Below are 15,735 nucleotides of genomic sequence, written 5' to 3' on the forward strand. Positions count from 1 at the left end.
ACATTTGACCAAAAATTGAATCAAGGACTAAAAAACAAACTACAGATCAAAATATGCATTATTTAGAAATTTCACTCATGCTATTTCTTCTTTAATCAAATGTCTTCATTTCTGTCTTAATCTCATTCCTTAGCACCAAGTGTCAAATGTGCAGAAGGAGAAGCCACATCAGGTGTAGCTCAGGACCTCCCTCATCCTCACTCAGAGGAGACAAGCGTCGAAGAACCAGTCAGCGCTTCCTCCACCAGCCCCAGAGGAGATGCAGCAGCCACAGTAACTGGTAAAGAAGCTCCACTCAAACATCAACAGACCCAACTAGTCATCTCGGATGAAAACACCCTGTCTAACCATACAGCTACACCAATGAAGCCTTCAGCAGAGCTTCCTCCAGTTCAGGATTACATAAAAGATCACAAAGAAGCACAAACTCTTCCAACTGAAATCCTTGTTGAGAAAAAATCTTCCATTGAGACTTCTGTGGACACACCATTCTCTATAGTGCCTCCATCTACTGTGAACCCATCTGCAGGAAAAGATGGCACACAACGTAACTGTAACTCTAATAATAGCCAAGTCAATGATCATCAATCTTCTATTGAGACCACATTAAAAAACATGACAAATGTCAACTCTGGTGCTCATACTGACTCGAATGTGAATGGAAATGGCACGGTCACTGATGACCTGGTGCTTAAAAGCCAAGAACAGAATGCGAAGAGAGACTCAAGCAAAACTCAAATAGAATCTAGCAGCACCACTGAGACTTCTGTCGCAGGAAACAGTAACAGAAATACAGAGACAGCGTGTGAACCTGATGTGCCTGACGGAGCGCATGCTGTGGATGGCTCTGCCCCCTCTAATCCTCCCGTCTCTCAGCCGAAATCACACAAACTACTTCGAGGACGTAAAAAAAGTAATAAAGAAGGTAAACTGCACATTTGTGTTTACGTGTGTGTGAGTCTGCTGTCTGAGATTAAAAGTACATCGGTGTTAATATATGGATTTTTGTGTGCAAAACCTAAAGAATTTTTTTTGTTTATTTTTTCTTACATATTGGTGAAACGAATATCAATTTTAGTTTTTTGTTTGCTATTTTATTAAACTCAATTTTAAAGAAATTAAACCATTTAGTCCTGATTCGATGTGAGCTAGAAGTTTATAAGGACACACATAAATGTCATTCAGTCCTTCAGTGTGTCTCTCTCTTTGCCACTTTGAAGCTGAGGGTAACAGCGAGGGAGACAGTAGGCATAAAAAGACCTGTGTGTTGCAGTAAGGTAGGTCACGTCGCTGGATACCTAACTAACAAGGCTTAAAGGGAGGAGCGTAAAACCCCGTCTACAATAACAAAATCCGTGTGTCCGTGTGCGTTTTAACACAATTGTCCTACTTCATTAACCTTTTGTGTCTGTGGAAATAAGGGTAATCAACTTGTTCTAACCTTTTCAAAGCCTCTCTGGACTTTTTTGCCTGCTGATATCTGAAGGAGCTGCAAGAGATAATGCACACATTTCTGAGTACTCCACAATTTTCATTATTAAATCAAATCAAGTCTAACATTACATTTATCATTAGAAATAACTACACTAACATTTTAGCAAACTCTGATTATACTTTTTCAGATTATACCTTTCTAGAACTAAATCCTTTTTTAATTGCTTTTTTTCTGTAAAACTCATTATGGAATAATCTCTTGTCCAGGTGATGGGTAAATTTAAATATGATTTCAGAATTGAGTTACAACTAATTATAACAGTTTAAACAACAAATTCTGTATATACAGTGTATGTGTCTAAAAAACCAAAATGGTTAAATCAGTGAGGAGTTTAATACATTTTACCTGAATGATACAATTGCTTTTGCATGATTTATTGCAGACGAATCACAAGACTTTTATCCCTCAATTCGATCCCTAGAGGATTGAAATTAAATGTAGTGCTAATGATGGTCATTTGTTTATTTATTTTTCTACTTTTACTTTTATTACCATTCCAGGGAGACCCAAGAAAGGGAAACCACGAGGGAAGAGATGAAGCCTTAATTGTATAAGTGTATTCAAGATCAACTTTTAAAGCTCCCTTTAACAGCTCTTTCACGCATAACACAGGGAAACCAAGGGCTGATCACACAGAGCACAAAACTTTGGTGTGTGCCGACGGACCCCGTTCTGATATTTTAAAGAAGAAAAAAAAAATTATTATAAAAAATATTACTTTTTGAAACCGCTTACTTTTGCTCTGTAGAGTTGAATGTGGCCAAATATTTCTGTAGTTTGTGCACTATATTATGATAAGCCAGATTGTTTACATATAGATAAATATATCTGGGAGCAATGGACAAAAAATCTAAATGATTTCTGTATATTGGAATTATGTGTATTTAGCAGTAATAGTGTAAGATGGTCCATTGTTCCAGATCTGAATCAAAATTGTGCTGTAATATTTTAATGTAGATATAGTTCTGAGTGAATGTACAGTATCTGTTTAAGGGGACAGAAAGTATTCTATGATGTGGTTTGTTATAGCAATATAACCATCTCTTAGAGCACAAACTAATCATTTTGAATTGCTCTTTGGAGTTAATAAGGTTGGCAGCTTGGCTTTAAATCTCACTTAATCATGTGCAAACCTGCCTGGAAAACTGGTCCCGTATTTTATTTGGCTGTCTTAGTAATCATATAAATGTTATATTTATGACTGACTACTTAGGATAGTGTATGATAAGACCTAAGAAAAATAATTTAGTTGATATCTATCTCTTGCAAAGTTGTTATTGAAATAAATACAGCTTGTTGAGTATACTGTGGTTGGTGTAATTTACATTAACTGTTCTGGATGGACACTTAATTTAACCAACTAACAGTCAGCATAAGACAATATTAAGTTCTTGCACACTGTTGGTCAATTTCAAGATTTTGTTTGTTTTTTTTTACTTGATGCCAAAATACAATGGATCAACATTTATCAATGTGCTTTTAATAAACTCATGTCAAATCCCAACAATACTTCAACACGCAATGAAAAAATAAATGTTGGTTCAGCTTTTTGACTATTCTCTGAGATGTGACATTGTATTAATATGATGTATTTTCTTTAATATATCTGTACTTCCACTAAATACCTTTTATTAACAAACTTTATGTAACTATTTTTTATAATGGCCATTTTGATAAAGATATCATTTATGTTTTCAGTTCTTTGTGTTCATTATAAAGTAACTAATAATAGTTGGCTTCATAATCGATGAGACGTAAGAGCTTATGCACTGAACATTTTGTGTGATGCATTATTCACAATAAATACAGCTGATGTACAACAATCGTTTAACTTACTGAACTTTTTCAGGTTTGAGATGCCTGTTTAGAGGCTTTACAGAACCACAATTACATAAGTATGGAGCATTAGGTTTCATCAGATTAATCATAAGACTATTGAATTTTGCTAAGAGATGATTGCCACACTTACACCCCTGGGGCCGGGGGAAGGTGCATGGTAACACCCAACACTGACTTTCTGGCCTGTTACAGTTCTAATATGGGCCATCAGAAGAAGACACACTCTGTAGGACCCAGAAATCAAGCTAATCTTTAGATTACATCCAATTAGGCAATCAAGCAAACTGTGTCTTAGCCCATTGCAAGAAAACAACCAGAAAATTGTGATGTCTGAGGATTTCAGAGGGGACTATGGTTTGCCTCCAACTAGTTGATGTATCTTATAACAGTGGGATACTTGTCCCCAGTAACCCTGCAATACCTAGCCTTCCAGATCTTTGATCATTACCTCTTTCTGACAAAGAACACCACTCAGATTCCTTGTGTTAGAATTGCTATGCACTGCCAGTGGGTTCCCTATACTGTGACAAAAACATATTTTAATTTGTAGTGTGTCGGATCCTGTTACAGGATCATGATCCATCTTTGGAATGTCTGCAATGCTAGCGAGCATAGGGGAATTAATGATGTGGCTGCCATCATCAGTCCAAACATGACTGATGATCATTATATGATATGCAACATAAATATAAGTATAAAAGATTCAGCAATAAACGGTTGAATGGGGAATACACAAAGGAAGGACCACCCTGGTAGGAAAAGTGAAGCAGTATTTCCTGCTCATTTGACAGCATATACACTGAATAGCCAAAACACTAATATTCCATTGGTTCTCCTTTTGCTTTGATTATCACATGCTTTCACTGTGGCATTGTTTCAATAAGCTCATGCAATGTCAACATTAATTTCCATCCAGAATTTCTCACCAAGATCTTCATGGTGGTATCGATGATGGAAGAGATTGACCTCTACATAAAGTCTTCTTCAGCACATCCCAGAGATTCTCAATGGGATTAAGGTCTGGTGGCCAATGAATGTCTGAAAATGATGCCTCATTCTCCCTGAACAACTCTTTCACAATTTGAGCCCGATGAATCCTGGCATTGTCATCTTGGAATTTGCCTGTGCCATTGGCCATTCAGTATATTCCTATATTCAGCTGACCTCATTTTTTGAGCTTATAATGTTGCTGAACCTAGACCCGATGACCCCAGCAACCCCAGATAATAACACTGCCCCCATAGGCTTGGGCAGTAGCCATTAAGTATGATGGGGCAACACTTCATCGGCCTGTTTCATTACCCTGATTCGCCCATCTCTCTGTGACATTGTAAATCTAGATTTATCAGACCACATGTCATTTTTCCATCCAATCTTTACGCTTCCTAGCAAATTGTAGTATATTTATGTTGGCCTTGTAAACATTCTGTTTTCCTATTTAAGCTTAGACAAAAATTTTGTCAAGAGTAACTCCTCCTAGGGCTTTCAAGCCACGTGCACCAAATTCGGATATGTTGTAGACCCTGGTCTGAAGTTTGTTGCTCTTACTTTTCTAAGCGATCCGAGTACCGGTACTTCCGGTACTGGGCCTCAAAGTGGCCTTTTTTCCCGTAAACTCCCATTATAAACTTTGGAGGTTTATAACTCTGCAAGCTTTCGAACTATCTACACCAAACTCGGCCAGCTCCTTTAGGGTGATACTCTGAACAAAGTTTTAAATTGGTGTACCGACTGGCCTTCCGGTTGTGCTGCAGCCCCGCCCCCAAAATATGCAAAATCAAAAAACTTTTTACAACATTGACATGTGACATATCAAAACACTCAGAACAATGAGGGGAACTTCCTCACGGTATTCTGATGACGTCACATGCTCGTCTCTACTTACCTCAAAATGTTTTGGCACCCTAGCTTTCTGTCCACTTGCCTCCAAAAGTAACACTAACCCTTATGTCCACACGCCTCCAAAAATCACCAGCCTTTGCAAATACTTGCATTGTCAAAGCCACCATCAAAGTTTGTCACAACGAAATTTACAAATCTAGTTTTACATTGTGCATGTAGAAATGCCCTTATTTTCACTAGAAAATATTGCCGTTAGTTCCACTGTTGTTTTTTTAGAATCTGATTACACAAAACTTTTAAGTGTCATTGAACATTCAAGATTTTTTTTCTGACCAAATTTCTTCCTCGAAGATGATGGTTCATCATGATCCTTCCAGATTTTAATAGTGTTAGACTATTAGGTATAATAGGTATGGGGATGGATTATTATATCCAATCACAATTTAGTAAGGTATGGGGATGGATTATTATATCCAATCACAATTTAGTAAGGTATGGGGATGGATTATTATATCCAGTCACAATTTAGTAAGGTATGGGGATGGATTATTATATCCAGTCACAATTTAGTAAGGTATGGGGATGGATTATTATATCCAATCACAATTTAGTAAGGTATCGGGATGGATTATTATATCCAGTCACAATTTAGTAAGGTATCGGGATGGATTATTATATCCAATCACAATTTAGTAAAGAAAGGTAAATAGATAATTAAGTGTGGACACATTTTAATAAGTAAATAGGCGTAAGAACCCATACAGAGGTAAAACGAAAAAACAAACAAAAAGCATTTTTACAATTTAAGTCAGAGAAAAACATGAAATTCACCTCATGCCTTTTGTTACCTGGTGCCCATAACTTAATTATCTAAGTCATGCCTACTCATAAGGATTTTATTTCATTTTTAAAATGATATACTTTATCAGAATTAAATGATGTAAATTGTGCCCGTTTCGGTGCTTCAGACAAATCTACCTTGGTACTTTTTTTGCGCTGACTCGTCTCACAGAGCAGGCAGGTCGGCGGGTCACTGCGCATGCGTGAATCTTTTTCGTTCAGCGGAGCGCTCAGTCTTTGCCTTCTGCTCTGACTCAGTTGTTGGTGTTCAGGCCAGTAAGAATGTCATCGAGCCGCTCAGGGAACGACCACTACAACCCCATAAACGCCTCCGGAGGGGCAAAACGACCGCGGGCAGAATCGGGCAACAAAGTGACCGTGGTGCTCGGGGCGCAATGGGGAGACGAAGGCAAAGGAAAAGTGGTGGACTTGTTGGCCACAGAGGCTGACATCGTCTGCAGATGTCAGGTGAGTTCGTGCTTGTTTTAGCATATGTATGTAACTTTATTTTTTTTTTAAAACCCCTGAAAATTACATGTATTAGTAGCTGCTTTGTGGAGATTTGCAAAGTTAATATAATTGGAAAGGACTTACATGATGCTAAATCAGTGGTTATTATCAGTGGTTCCAATAATAACACACCTTTCACTTCTGTATGTATTTATTATGATCCTATTTGAGTGGATTATTATTAGGATTGAATGGATTTAACCCCAAACTTCAGTAACTCAAAACAAGTAACTTAGATAATGTATATTATAATGTCTACAAATATATGATCATTCAATGTCAACATGGACCTTATGACCTTTTAAATTGTTAGTGAATAGTTCAGGGATAAAAAAAAAAAAAACAGCTCTGTATCTGTATCTGATTTCTTGTATGTATTATACTTTGTATTTCTTCACACAGTTTCATGGTATTTTTTTAGTCAACCCTTTCTGTACCCAGCCATTGCATATGCGTTCAAAAAAATAAATAAATAAAAAAGAATAAGAGAAAAGCTAGTCTAACTCCTTTTGCTCAACAGAGATTCCAGTCTGGAACTTTATAACAGTGATGTCCATAACCTCACTAAATGTCACTCACAGGCCTGGGTGCAACCTCTCACAAGTGAGGCTGGGTTACATTCGCAAGCTAGCTTTGACATGTGAGAAGGCCAAGTCAGACTTAGCTCGAAGCGTGAAGTGAGCCGCTTGGCCATAGCAGTTCAAAAAATAGGCCCTGTATTGTAAGCTCTGGTTTGTGGGGGGCGATCTTTTCATATTTGACCTGTCTCAGGTTTGCGAAAGGGCAAGTAAGGGTCAGCATAAAAGTTTCAGATGAAAACAAGAATAAAAATCGTGTTTTTGGGCAGCCAGTCAACCAAAATCCACAAGGTATAATGGTCATTTACGTTATACGGATATGAAAGTTATGTCTGTGTCATCTTGCAGGGAGGAAATAATGCAGGCCATACAGTAGTGGTCGAAGGGACAGAGTATGACTTTCATCTCCTGCCTAGTGGTATCATCAACACCAAATGTATATCACTCATTGGTGAGTAGCTGAGTTGTATGCATGGCATAACACAAGCTGTTTAATAATAATTCTTAGTGTGGAGAAGTTGTTTATGATCATTGACTATTAAGTAAGGGATAAAACAGGCTGTGCAGTTATAAGAAAATAATCCATGTCAGAGAGTAGTGTTACCCCTGGCACTGAGCATAGGATTCAAGAGGATTGTTTTGCTTTTGCAGCACATCACAAAATGATTTATTTATCTTATACCACTCAATTTTCCAACAATTAAACTGAAGGACTCACCATACGTTTACTTATTTGTAGATACATTTAATGTTATGGGATGTCGGTGAGAGAAGTTAGTTCCTGTTATCAGAAATCAGTGTTTTCAGATCATCATGTTTAGAAATATCAGAGCTCTACAGATAACTACAGGGGGTTTCTGTTTCTAAAAATATTTTAAATATGTATATGTGATATTTTTCTTAAATATTTTAAACATGTACTTCAAATAAATTTTTTACTGAGATTTCTTTACATTTTAGAAAAGCCACAGTGTTACTATGTTTTAAATGAATCTGTACTTAGTCGTGTGCATTCACCGCTCTCTAACATAGTTTAGCACCTTCAATCTGTGTTTACTGAGCGTTTGTTTTAGCACAAATGTTGCTTGATGGGTAAAATTTCAGTGTTTAAATCAAAATGGTCATGCTAAACCATCACTGTTACTGTTAAAGCCATGTGATTAACAGGCAGTATGTAAAATATTGAATTGAAAATGTATACAATTTGAAAGTTGTTGGTTTATGAAAATATATATGAATTTATATCTAATTAATGCATTAACTAATAATTTATAATGTTCCACTTATGTTATAAACAGTTGTTTACTCACCAGCCTCATTTTTCTCTCTTGAAATAAATAAGGAAAAGAAAACACATGTTACAGAGAAACCAGAAAGCAGAAAGTCCTCTGTCCTTAAGACTCTCCCATGATGGAAAATGTGGAACTGAAAACTTCACTATATCAGTGATTTTCTTTGATAAATAGCAATAGTCTATGTGATTGAAACTGTGGAAAAGAAGAAGCACAGTGGAAGCACTATTTTCAGATTTGAGATTTCTACAGTGATTTATTAAATTGTATGAAGATATGCATAGCATGAAGAAATGAATGAAGAGATGGATTTTCTACTAGCTTATTATTTCTAGTATTTTATTTAATATTTAATAAAAATTTAATATTTTGACTCCAAAAATGCAAACACACAATGCAGTTTTGTCTCAATTATATATATATATATATATATATATACGTATATATATACCTTGTGTGTTGATACTGAGGGTCGGTACCTGTTTATCTTATCAAGAAGCCATTGTTTCTTGTTTATTGCTAATCTCAGTAAAGAATGTTTTTTAACCTAGGAAGGTTTTTGTTGGGGATCAAGGGGCATGTAAAGAAATAATAGATAAAATAACTATATGAAGTGACTTACAAAAGTCATTCTGCTTCTGAACTTTACTCGTTCCTCTGTCCACTTACAGGTAACGGTGTAGTCATTCATCTTCCAGGGCTTTTTGAAGAGATTGACAAAAATGAGAAGAAAGGTAAAGTAGAGCTGCAGTAGTTTACTTTGTAATGTGATTAATTGTCCAAAATCAAATGGGTCCAACACATGTGTTGTTTTAGGCACAAAGAGCACAAACATCTGATATTTAACCACAGTCCTGTTTTGAGAGATGTCTGTGGAACAGGTGTGTTTGACTTGACTACTGTATGTTCTGGAGGACAGCAGAGCCAAATGATGCCAATTTGATTCACTTTTCATAATTTTATAATTTTGTTTATTTGGTAAATATCTAAACAATTAACAGCTATACTGTTGTGTCAGTTTCATCCAGGAATTTTATTGATTTTTTTTTTAATCTTCATGACTAGGCTTGAAAGGATGGGAGAAGAGACTCGTCATCTCTGACAGAGCTCACATAGGTATAATACATGTATTTGTATGTTGGCTTTGTTCCTAACTTGTTTTTAACACACTATTTAATCAATGTTCTCTCACTACTGTTAACAACCCTCTGAAGGAAAAAGAAAAAAAATTCTAATAGAGTTTTATTTATACCAACAACTAAATCTGCACACTTTTGCTAGGTAGTCAGCTGATTAGCTACATGTAATAACTATGTTCACATTCATGTCGTAATTTTACATGGATTTTGCAATCTTAACATTTTACAAAATGTGGCCAACCCTGTAATATATTTGTTACACAATTCCTAGGCATGAGAAAAGTCAATAAGTTTGTATTAAACAATGTGCATATGATACTCTGTGTCATGATTTCAAAAATGATGCTGATGCAGAACTCTTTTCTCTCTTAGTTTTTGATTTCCACCAGGCTGTGGATGGAATGCAAGAAGTACAAAGACAAGCACAGGAAGGCAAGAAGTAAGATGTGGTGATTTCATGAAATAATTAGGCTCTATCTAGAATAACACAGGACTTGGGTTTAGGAAGCATATCCATTTATTTTTACGGTTTGATCTTTCATAACAGTATAGGAACGACCAAGAAAGGCATTGGACCAACGTACGCATGCAAGGCATCCCGAACTGGACTTCGCATCTGTGACCTGCTAGCAGACTTTAAAGAGTTTTCTACTAAGTAATGTTCTAACTTTTTATGCCAACCAAAATTTACAAGGTTGTGATTAGAATCTAAACTTATACAGCTTCTGCATTTTCCCTTTTAGGTTCAAAAACCTGGTGCAGCAATACCAGTCCATGTATCCAGCTCTTAAAGTGGATGTTGAGGGTGAACTAAAAATACTAAAGGCAAATCAAATTAAAAAGCTCTAGATTTATGTGATATGAACATGGACACAATGGTTTTGTGACCTAATCCTCAGTATGAACATTTGCAGGATTATGCAGAGAGAATAAGACCCATGGTGAGGGATGGAGTGTATTTTATGTATGATGCTATTCACGGACCTCTGAAGAAAATTCTTGTGGAGGGGGCAAACGCTGCCCTGCTAGACATCGATTTTGGTACTGACATCCAAGAGAGTTTTACATGTACATCAGCGTAACTTACACAGCTCATTCAAAGGGTCTGTCTGTCTTCTGCTTAGGAACTTATCCTTTCGTGACGTCATCCAACTGCACTGTTGGGGGAGTGTGCACCGGCCTTGGCATTCCTCCAGCAAATATTGGCGATGTGTATGGCGTATCAAAAGCCTATACCACTAGAGTGGGCATTGGGGCTTTCCCAACAGAACAACTCAATGTAAGGGCTCATGTATGCATCACTTACAGACTAGGTACAATCTGTCTAAATAATATTCTTAAAAATGACCACACTTTAGCTTCCGTTTATTTATCCGTTTATTATTTAATGTGACAGTCAAATATAAGTGGTGTAGACAAACAGAAACTTGCTCTCAAGCACAGTTTGGGTACACCAGTTGTTATTTAAAATTGTATTGTTAATGTCTAGGTTAATACATTTACATGTGTCACAAATTTAATGGTGATTTGACAGAGTGCCATAATAATTTAATCAGTACTTTTATTTTTAAATGATCATGTCTCTGAGGTTTTTCACATCTGAACACGATTGAAAAAACACAGCTGTTTTATTGCATGAATATGTGAGTGCCAGCAGAAGACTATCAGCACATATGTGTGGTAACACATAACGTCTATGTAATGCACACCTTATTGACTCAAATGGTAAACACTGTTTCCTAAGACCCTTGTGTGTACTATACTGCAATCTTATAACCTCTATACATATTGTGACTTTCATTCATCATTGAATGAGAGGATTATCCAACAGCACCAGCTGTTTCAGTGCTCTAATAACCATCACATGTTCAGGAGATAACTTTAGGCTGTGAAATTGTGCCAGGAGTTTAGTTTCAGAATGTGACAGTGGTCTACTTGCTGAGAGTTATTCAGATGATTACTATAAATAAAATCTATAAAGTAAAACGTTATTCCTTTAAATTATTTTATTTTAGGTTGACATTAGATAATTGCTATCAAAGGGGGGGAAAGCTCACTCAAAAACAATCAAAACATAAACACTGCCTTAGGTCATACTTTTCAGGGCTTAGGTCCAAGTACAATTACATAACATCTCCACTTGTTGCTTAACTGTCAATAATGTGAGAAAACCATTTCATGCATGTAGACAAATTCCAGCCACATAACACGCCATGCTAGTCAGAAAGGGCAGAAAGGTGTGAATTATTACAGGGAGTCATGATATGAATACCACAGGTATTTAATGTGGCATTTTCAAAGTAAATAATACAGTAATCATCACTGACAAGAGTGCTAATTTACAATAAATAAATTGAAAGGTTATTGTTTTTATTAAATGTTTTTTTATTCAGGCTGTAGGAGAGCTGTTACAGACACGAGGTCATGAAGTTGGTGTGACGACCGGCAGGAAGAGACGCTGTGGATGGCTGGACCTAGTTATCCTTAGATATGCTCACATGATCAACGGCTTCACTGCGTGAGTTATTTAGTACATTTGAAAAATTAAACTTTTGTTATGTAACAATATTTAAATGAAAGTACTGTGCAATATATTGTGTGAACAAAGAGGAGTTTTGTGCTTTTGTGTTTTTCTGCAGAATTGCTTTGACTAAATTGGACATTCTTGACGTGCTTGATGAGATTAAAGTGGGTATCGCCTACAAACTCAATGGCAAACGAATTCCCCATTTCCCAGGTAAAATCTGAAAGAATCACTATCACTATTGTCAGTTAATGTTCACATCATCAGAATGAAGGAAAAATTGTGATCTCTCTGACTTGTTTGGGAGGCTTAATTGTGGCCTGGATGTTGGTACCAGATGGGTTGATTTGAGTATTATAGAAACTGCTTATATACTTGGATTTTCACATACAACTTTTTTTTTTACTATAGGTGGAAATTTCTTGTTTATTAGAGAGTTTAAAGTAAAAGGCCAGAGTATGGAGGACAGCCTGTATAGCCTCCATACACAGGATGTTGATGACAGGATGACACCATTCTGCTTAAACCCTAGACACTGTTGGTGTGAAAATCACAAGGGGTTAGCAGTTTCTAAAGTACTCAAACCAGCCATGGCACAATTAACCGTGTCATGGTTATTGTCACAGAGATCGTGTCTGTTATTGGATGTGAACTTTAATTGAAGCTTCTGGCATATACAGTATATGCATGAATTTATGCATTGTGCTGTAACATGATTGACTTAGTAAATGAACAGGTGTCTATAATAATGCCGCTTAAAGTTGAACTTTAAATTTACTGGTATGTGTAGATTGTAGGTATCTGGAATTGTAGATAATTTCGACAGACACATCTGTCTATGTAAAGCCCCATGGCTAACAGAACACCTCCGAGCAAAAAACAAGATAAGACTGGGGATAGACAGATCTGGGGAAGGGAACCAAAAATCTATAGCTTCAATAACTATAAAGAGCATAGTGGCTTACATCATTTTTAAATAGATGAATTTCATCCCAGTCTATACCTAGAGCTACCTACCTGGCCCAACTGGGGAGAAGGGCTCAAGTGAGGACAATAACCAAGAATATAAAGGTCACTCTAGATGTCCTGTTTGAACATGTGGAATCTGCCAATGTGTATCCTCTGGTGTACTCTGTCAATCAAGCCTTTATAGTATGGAGGCCAGAAGAAAGCCACTCCTCAGTAGGCTAGGAGAAATAAGACTTTATGGTCTGATGGAAGCAAGACTGAACTCTTTCTGCCAAGTGAGGAAACCAGGCATCACTCATCAACCAATTACAACACTCAATAAAGTGCAGTGGTCTGTGCCCCTAGATGGTCCAGTGGCAGGATCCCACCCTCTCTTGCTGTGGCCTTGGTTCGATTCCTAGACAGGGCACAAACCCAGCCACTGAAGCGTTAACTCTCAGTACCTGTCCTGATCCTTGATAAAAACTGTAGGATTGTGTCAGGAAGGGCATCCGGTGTAAAACCTGTGCCAAATCTAATTTGTGGACCACGTGATCCGCTGTAACAACCCCGAAAAGGGAGCAGCTGAAGGAAGAAAGAATGAAGTGCAGTGGTGACAGCATCATACTATTAGCATGCTTCTTTCTTTTCAGCACCAGAAACTGGAAAACCTGTTGGCACACATGAATCACTCTATGTACACTGACATTTTTAATGAAAACCATGTCCTGCATGTGGTTTAGTGACATAACAAACTCAAGCTGCACACTGGGGTTATGGCCATAACTATTACCAGCTCCTCTATTTTCAGACAGACTCTGAAACTGATACTGTAGACTGACCACCAAGGACCTGGGCATGACCCTTTGAGCACACCAGCACTCGACACAGTGTCCCAACCTCACTAGAGATTCCTGAATAGAAACACCCCAAAGGCAGGCCTAAGAATTTGTTGTTTTCTTAGTAAAGTCTGCTTACAAAGCAGCTAAGTAGGCTTCCCTTTGCTAGTGTACCAAAGTCGATAACCTACACAGTCCATTAGGACAGCTGCTTCTTGCTTATAGTGTTTACTAAGAGTGCTAATCAGTAGCATATGTAGGAATATGTAGGAATGTAAATGCACATTGCAGATACCGAACATTGTACAGTGACCAAATTAGGTCTGCAATCCTGTACTTGTCTGACCAATTTGGGGCAATCAACATGAGTGATAGATCCCTATTCCATTCCCCAGCCAACAGTGGGAATTCATCCAAGAGCTCTCATAGCCTCAGACTAATGGATCCAATCTCATTGTTGTATCTTGTTTGACCCGTTGGTAGATGAATTCTGAGTAAAGTGAAAACTGCCATTTAAATTACATGTTGAATGTTATAAAGCTGTAAAATGTATAGGTCTTGACTGCTACACATCAAAAGTGATCATATTTAACATAAGGGCTAATTAGAGCAGTAATAGGAGGAATAGAAAGTTAAAACAATGGTCCAAATACCATTTGAACTGTATGTTGCATATACACTTACATACTCATATATGGAAATACTTACTTATACTTACTTAAAGTAAGCATATTTTCTATTAAGACTTAATTTGGACAAAAAAAGGCTAACTTGACATATGTGCTTAAGATTATTCTTATTACTTATTTTCACTTTTCTTTTATTCACTTATTCACATATCACTGCCACTGCCAAATGATGTCAAAGTGACCAAAAACAATGATTTCAAGCCAAAGGCTGTCAACTCTGAAACACATAATTGACTTCAGCCAGGGCACTGTGTATTAATGTTGTTTTTTTGTTGTTTTTGTTGTTTTTATACCTGATTGGTTGTTTTTATTTTCCTGGTTGGTCATGAGTATATTCATTTAGAATCCTTTGTAACTGTATGTAAATTGCTGGTCTGCTGAATTTCTTTCACTCTATTATTTTTCGGACATGTAGCTAACTTGGAGGTACTCCAGAAGGTTGAAGTGGAGTATGAGACCTTGCCTGGCTGGAAGACAGATACTTCAACAGCCAGGAAGTGGAATGATCTGCCCCCCAAAGCCCAGAACTACATCCGCTTTGTGGAGAATCACATTGGTGTACCTAGTAAGTCAAACACATGGCTTAGCATAAAACATGCAAAGCAATAAGTTATATTTTGAAGGTAATTCAGCACCTTGGTGATTTAACTGGTGTTTTCATATCTTTGCAGTTAAGTGGGTTGGCGTAGGCAAGTCCAGAGAATGCATGATACAGATGTTCTAGAGTGGCTGTCCTCCAGTGGCGTATGGAGTTCTTCAATAACACACGATCCTCTCAGGAAATCCATGACAATTAAATGAGCGTCACAGCAAATGGATTAGCATTCACAAATGCTGTGTATCAATACAAGTTGGATTTTGCATCTGACATTGAAAATTAATAAATGTTAATAATTGTTAATAAATTAATAAACATTATCTGTCTCTTAATAACAGGTTATAATCAGGCATTATTTTTTGTCTTTTTGTTCAGTTATGTCTGTCTCATTGTTCAGTTTCTTCCTGGATGAAAGGCATTTACAGAAGACTTTGTGTGTGTGTGTGTGTGTGTGTGTGTGTGTGTGTGTGTGTGTGTGTGTGTGTGTGTGTGTGAGTCAGAGTGTAACAGATATAAGGACAGCATGAATGATCTGCAAAGTTATGTAGAATGTTCTGGCAGCACACAATAGTTTTTTTTACCTACAGTGTGAGTTTTTCAGA

At 37.0% G+C, this 15,735-nt stretch overlaps 2 protein-coding genes across 7 annotated transcripts in view; both read left to right on the top strand.

Annotated features, from left to right (window-relative positions):
• Positions 1-3,318, top strand: part of inf2 (inverted formin 2) — a 35,434-nt gene extending 32,116 nt beyond the window's left edge. The window contains exons 21-23 of one of the 6 annotated variants that reach the window (XR_009649134.1): positions 134-925; positions 1,221-1,517; positions 1,996-3,318. Coding sequence is in view for 5 of the 6 variants with exons in the window: in XM_060880274.1 (XP_060736257.1) it covers positions 134-925; positions 1,221-1,276 (848 nt within the window). In the remaining variant the exon portion in view is untranslated. Of the gene's footprint in view, positions 1-133; positions 926-1,220; positions 1,601-1,995 lie in introns of those variants that run through there. The other 5 variants (XM_060880274.1, XM_060880276.1, XM_060880275.1 and 2 more) reach the window with 5 other exon arrangements.
• Positions 3,319-6,209: 2,891 nt separating this feature from the next.
• Positions 6,210-15,468, top strand: adss1 (adenylosuccinate synthase 1). The gene is made up of 13 exons (XM_060879046.1): positions 6,210-6,484; positions 7,453-7,555; positions 9,068-9,130; positions 9,462-9,512; positions 9,908-9,974; positions 10,083-10,190; positions 10,279-10,360; positions 10,450-10,576; positions 10,660-10,814; positions 11,929-12,053; positions 12,175-12,272; positions 14,951-15,100; positions 15,207-15,468. The coding sequence occupies exons 1-13, from the start codon at positions 6,299-6,301 to the stop codon at positions 15,257-15,259; spliced, it is 1,368 nt and encodes a 455-aa protein (XP_060735029.1). The 5' UTR covers positions 6,210-6,298; the 3' UTR covers positions 15,260-15,468.
• The last annotated feature ends 267 nt before the right edge of the window (positions 15,469-15,735 follow it).

Source organism: Tachysurus vachellii, chromosome 10, assembly GCF_030014155.1.
Source record: "Tachysurus vachellii isolate PV-2020 chromosome 10, HZAU_Pvac_v1, whole genome shotgun sequence".
Taxonomy (NCBI): domain Eukaryota; kingdom Metazoa; phylum Chordata; class Actinopteri; order Siluriformes; family Bagridae; genus Tachysurus; species Tachysurus vachellii.